This window comes from Meleagris gallopavo, chromosome 11 (assembly GCF_000146605.3).
Source record: "Meleagris gallopavo isolate NT-WF06-2002-E0010 breed Aviagen turkey brand Nicholas breeding stock chromosome 11, Turkey_5.1, whole genome shotgun sequence".
Taxonomy (NCBI): domain Eukaryota; kingdom Metazoa; phylum Chordata; class Aves; order Galliformes; family Phasianidae; genus Meleagris; species Meleagris gallopavo.
In genome coordinates this window covers 14,181,740-14,187,319 of record NC_015021.2, presented here as the reverse complement: position 1 = coordinate 14,187,319, position 5,580 = coordinate 14,181,740, and the positions used below count along the sequence as shown (strand labels likewise).

The window sequence follows — 5,580 nt, the reverse complement described above, 5'->3', positions numbered from 1 at the left end:
GACGGAGCAGAGCGCAGGAAGGGACCGGGGCGGCCCGGGAAACCGCGCCCGCGATCTCCGTTCCGGCCTGGAACGTCCTCAGCTCTGCGCTGACGGGAGGGATTGCTGTGGGGTTTGCATCCCGCTGGGCGGAACGCGGCCCGAGCTGCTGCCGCAGAGCTTCTGAGTGCTGCGAATGAACGGAGGAAGGAGTCGTGCAACGCCAGAGATGCGGAGCTACCCGGACAGCGGAGGAAACGCACCTGGCCGGGCCCTGGGCACGGCTCTTCGGCCAAACACTGCTGCGTTGCTCAGCCCTTCTTCAAGGAGGGGTCACTGGAGCTGAATCAGCACAGATCTATACCTTTGTGTAACACTTTGTCAAGCAGCTGTTAAAAACTTCCAAACACAGCAATCACCAGGGTTTGTAACTTGACAAGTCGAGAGGCAGAGGGTATATCTGATCTCCTGGTAGATTTTTCTAGTAGATTGTTTCACTGCACGCTCCCAGCTTCACACGCTCACACTGAGCAGTGGTGACAACCACAACTGCTGACCACCTCCTGTTCCCCCATCAGAGGGTAATCGAAACTGCTTTCAAACAAGCCTATTGGAGAAACAGAGCCAGGATTGCAGACAGAAGAGTGATTCTAGAAGATGCATCATAATTTCTGATTTGATTGCTATGAGCTGCATTGACAGCGTGATCTCCTCCAGCAATAGCTGAGGGTGGAATTCAGGACTCATCTCACTCAACTTCAGCCCTGAAAAAGCCCCACATACAGCTGAAATTCTTCAGCTCTGCTTTTCCTCAGTCAGCCCAGACAGAGAACCAGCACTGTGCAACTCGTCCTGCCTTCTGAAGGGCACTTAAGATACATTCTGGCAGTACCCACTCTCCCAGGGACCAGCCTGGTCCTCTGACTTCTGGGGACTCTTTCTGATTTCCAGCAGCCTTCCCTCCTACCCCTGTCAAAGCTGGAGACCAAACAAGTTTAGTCTCCAAAGATCGATCTTCATATCCTGAAACAGTTCCAGAAAGGCAAAGGTTGAAAAAACATTGCAATATCTACTGAACAGGGCAACCAGCAATGAGTATCCCGTGTGACACAGCTGCCTGATTGCACTGAGCCAATCAGGAGTTACAGCTGGAGGAGTTTTGACACTTTGTGAGGTGTGCAGGCTGCTGACCTGACCCAGTGTCCTAAATACCTCGTCTCCCTATCAATTAATATCATTTAATGTGACACGTAGCTGGAATCATCAACCCAATTCTTAGAGAAGTCCCAAGAACAAATCCACATAGGCAGAATAAGAGGTCAGCTTTATGGATTAACTTACAGAGAATGCTCAGAAAATGCTTATCTGAGCAGCAGAGATGAGCAATCAAGGCTAGCACATTTTGTAGAGCAGAGAGGACAAGCAGTGGAAAAGGCCAAGGTAAACACACAGGAGAGAAAAAGTAAATATACAGATTTATTATGTTACATTTCTTGGAAATACTTCATTCTCCTCAGTGGAACCCTCTTAAAACAGAAGATGTGTCTGCCTTAAAAACAACAGCTCCTGGCAATACTCTTTTTAGGACAAAACCAGCACGCTACATAAAAACAAACAGCAGTTTACATAAAGGACATAATGACACACTCAAAGCCATACTGACATCAACAAGGGAGGAGGGATGTGCTTTGTAGAGCTGTATTGCTCTACAAGTATTAAAGGAAGAACACGCTGTGTTTGTGTATGTTATGGTAACAAAAAATACCCTCAAGTATTCTCCCCCACCTCTGTCCTTTTGTGCAGTTATCTTCAATAGTAGAAGCAGCCAAATGCAGCTACCACACAAAAGAGGCTGTCCTGAAGAAAACAGAGAAAGGCTCCATATTAGCAAAGGCAAATTCTTTGTTAGCCCAATTGTAAAGGCTGACCTGAGGGAACACTTAGACCAGAGCACTAAAAATGCTCATAACCTAGCACTTTAAGTACTTAAAAAGAAAAAAAAAAAGTTATATTATTCACCTCAGTTGTAGTGTGTCTGAATACCAGAAGCACCTCAATTCATTACAATTACTAAAAGAGAAAGTCCTCACCAAAGAGCAATCCATGCTCCTCCCTATATTGTGAAGCTTATAATGAGGACATTCTCCCTGAAAGCCTCACAACCCCATGTCCTTGAGTGCTGTCTAGAGTCTTACAGCAGAGTTTGAAGCATTCCATAGCAAATTTAACATGGGAAACACTCTGTAGCAGGACAGTATAGGACGTTTTAAAGTAAAGTCTTGACTTCTCCTCAGTCCTGGACTGCAGCCTTACTTCTGGAGAGCAGTTCAGCAAAGCAAATAAGAAAATATCTCATGTGCTTTCTTACCCCACTTGTCAGATGGTGTAATTTAAGTGGCTTTTATAGACCACTGTATGATCTACTCAAGTAGTATCATTTTGGATATTACACCTGCTTCACAGATTTCACATTTTGTTTCAGTAGTTTTGGTTCCTTCCAAAAAAAAAAAAAAACCCAAAAAAAACAACCAAAGAACTGGTGGCTGCTTTTATCTGTGCTATATGAAACAACAGCTTTATGCTTCCTATTATAAAAGTCAGTGCTTACATTCATGAAAACATCATGAGCATAGCTGTCAGTGTCAGCATCCCAGAAACATCGTGCAGCCATGCTAGACAAAGGAGAAAAAGGAAAGCCATTACCTACAATGTCAGGTGTAAGGATCTAAATGATCATAGGCACTTTAATTGAAAAGCCAAATTGAGCTTCCTTAAAAGATAAGGGAAACTGGAAGCATTCTCCTGAATCCTGAGCCTAGATTGCCATTGCTAGATTCCTGTTATATGCTGTAACTGCCTCAGTATGTTGCTTATGCTGCAGCCTCAAACTCATCGCCTATCAATCCTGCTCCACTGTGCAACAGCACTTGCAGCTTCATTGCTTTGGTGCTTAAGAACCTTTTGACTTCAGGTCTGTGAACCTGTGGCTAAATTAGCTTGCTTGCTCTTGTCCTTCACCTCTGGCACTTTTGTGTTGCATACAACCAATTTATTTATAGGGAGCTCTCACATTTCTTGGCAGCCTTCACACTACTAAAATATGAGCTAAGCACTTCTAGCCCTTTCATATCTACGCTCTCTGGTCCCTGAAAATCCTAGTGGCTTTTTTTTTTTTTAAATAGCACCTGTCTTACCTTGAAGGCAAATGACCAGATTGTCATGGGATATTCCAGATGAGACCTCACTGCTGCCTTGTCTAATGTCACTGATAGTCTTTTCCTTCCTTCAAACACCCAGCTCCTACCTGCTCCAGCCAGTCTCAGCCAATGGGACTGCTGTTTGCTTCACTTATTTTCTGCTGGAGCACTAGGCACAAGAATAAAGAGAAGCCCTGCACATAAGGCACAGAAACAACGTGTGCTGTTTCCTTTTGTCTTCTTACCCAGCAGCGACAGAAAGCTACACCCCAATACAGCAGGAATGAGGAATTTGTTCATCTGATTGCAGGCACCTGGAGCTAGATTTTTCAGGTGCTCTGCACCTGCAGTCTAGCCTAGATTCCTATGACAGTATTACACTGGGGACTATAGAGATTTAAACTTCTGAAAAATACTTGTTTGGCTTTAGACACAAGTGAATTACCGTGGATCTTGTGCATCAGCAGGGCCCTTAAAATAGTCTGGATGTATGCTTCAGTTTATTGTGAATACAGTGTGAAATGCCTTTATGCAACACACCTCACAAATGCTCTTTGACATTTCACTTGCTAAGAGCCATCATGCAGCCAATTATCACCAGTCAACTGACTTGTAGCAATTTAATCAGCCACAGCCCAAGCCATCGCTTGCTGCTTAGGAGAAAATACTTCACCTATTAGCACCTGCACAAGTATCTTTGCACGTAGAAAAATTGGAAGCAGCCTCCAAAGGAGAAGGGAAAAACAGAACCCATAAAACAAAAACAACTGAAAATCACAGAAATACAATTAAAAAATCCCAAACTTACTTCACTCCTTCTCCTCTCTGCTCTCCAATCACAACCTGCACCACCATTTTGTACCTCTCAAATCCCTCCTCTGAAAAAGGAAAGAAAAAAAAAGGAGAGCAATTCAAGGGCCATACTTATTTAAAATGAACTCTAAATAGGACAGAGAGAGAAAGATTTCTAATTATAAAGCTCTGTCCTGTACAACTTAAAAAAAAAAACACATGTAATTGATAAAATGGACAGATTGCCTCATAGCTTCACTTTCCTCAGTACAGAGTACCACAGTCTTATTGCCCTTGCAGGTTGAGTGGAACATCTGGTGTCTGTCCAAGTACACATCTGTGGCATTTTAGTTCTACAGCTTTCAAGAACTGAACACCTGGAGAGAATGTAAGTAAGGCCATGGGTGGACAACTGGACAAAATCCAGTTTAAGAAAACTGGCTTATTTTAAAGCTGTACTCATGCCATGTTATTTTAGAGATTTTCTGCCACATAGGGGCTTCCTTTACTTCCAAGTTGGGATAAAAGGCCACCTAAAAGCACAGGCAGATCTATGCGGTGTCTCTGCAAAAATATGCAAAGAAATCCTTTCACAACAGTAAAGAAATACCTTTGAGGGCCAGATCAAATGAGGCCACAATGATGTTCCAGAATTCAAACTAGAAAAACACATTTTAAATAAAATGTTTACCTTAATGCCTTTGTCTTCAATACAGCAGTATCCTGGGAAGACTCTGGCACACTATTTCTGCTGAACGATTGAATATTGCATGCTGAGCCTGTTAACATCCACCACGTCAATGCTTATCAGAGATGTCAGCTGATACACTGGCCACACCGGGCGAGTTTTGCTTCAGGCTACCACGGGCATGCTTCCAGATTGCTCAAGCCTAGCCCCGTCTATATTAGCTTGACATCAACGCATGCTGGGACCACGGCTGCTGCTGTTAAAGCAGACACACAACTCTGGGAGAAGCACAAACCTCAAGCTTCTGCTGAGACCGTTATGGAGAATCAGCCCAGCAGATGGAGCACCAGCCTCGTCCCCAGGACAGAGAGGGATTAAAAAAAAAAAGTGATGCCGTGCCATCTAAAGCGCTCAGTGCTGGAACACTTACAAGAAACACCTGCTGGAGCCCGAAGTTGGTTCTCATGTTCAAAAGCACTGAAAGGGATCCTGCAAACTACCTCCTCCTCCTCCTCTTAGTGCTGTGAGGCCACGCTCACACCCTGCCTGGGCTGACTGAGCCCAAACCTCTTCCCCTTCAGCACTACCGCTGGGCAGTGCCCTCACCTCCCTGCTCTTCCAAAGGGAACAGCACAGTCAGAAAAGAACCAGCTTTCCCAGCAGACCTCCTCACCTTTCAGCCTATCTTTGATTATCTCCGATAAAGACATCGTGAGCTGTGGGATTTCCTCAGGGACGTACTGCACGTCGGCAAGCTTCTCCTTCAGCACGGCACGGATGCATTCCTTCACCGCGGACGCCTTAAATCTGCCAAGGAGACCCACAACAACAGGCGCAGGAAGGTTACACACGCACAGAGCCGAGCCGAGCCGAGCCGAGCCGTCCCGTCCAGCTCTCCCGTTCCCCCTTACCCTGGGGCCAGCG

At 45.1% G+C, this 5,580-nt stretch overlaps 2 protein-coding genes across 2 annotated transcripts in view; both read right to left on the bottom strand.

Annotated features, from left to right (window-relative positions):
* PCYT1A (phosphate cytidylyltransferase 1, choline, alpha) overlaps window positions 1-1,836 on the bottom strand; it is a 17,085-nt gene extending 15,249 nt beyond the window's left edge. Inside the window, exon 1 of the mRNA XM_010716767.2 lies at window positions 1,765-1,836. The gene's annotated coding sequence lies outside the window, so the exon portion shown is untranslated. The remainder of the gene's footprint in view (window positions 1-1,764) is intronic.
* LOC104912698 (tctex1 domain-containing protein 2) lies at window positions 1,443-5,579 on the bottom strand (the record flags this gene model as incomplete). Its single annotated transcript, XM_019619054.2, has 4 exons — window positions 1,443-1,836; window positions 2,588-2,651; window positions 3,985-4,054; window positions 5,330-5,579. Coding segments are annotated over 4 exons (432 nt in total), but the record flags the coding sequence as incomplete, so codon positions are not given.
* Window position 5,580: the final 1 nt, after the last annotated feature.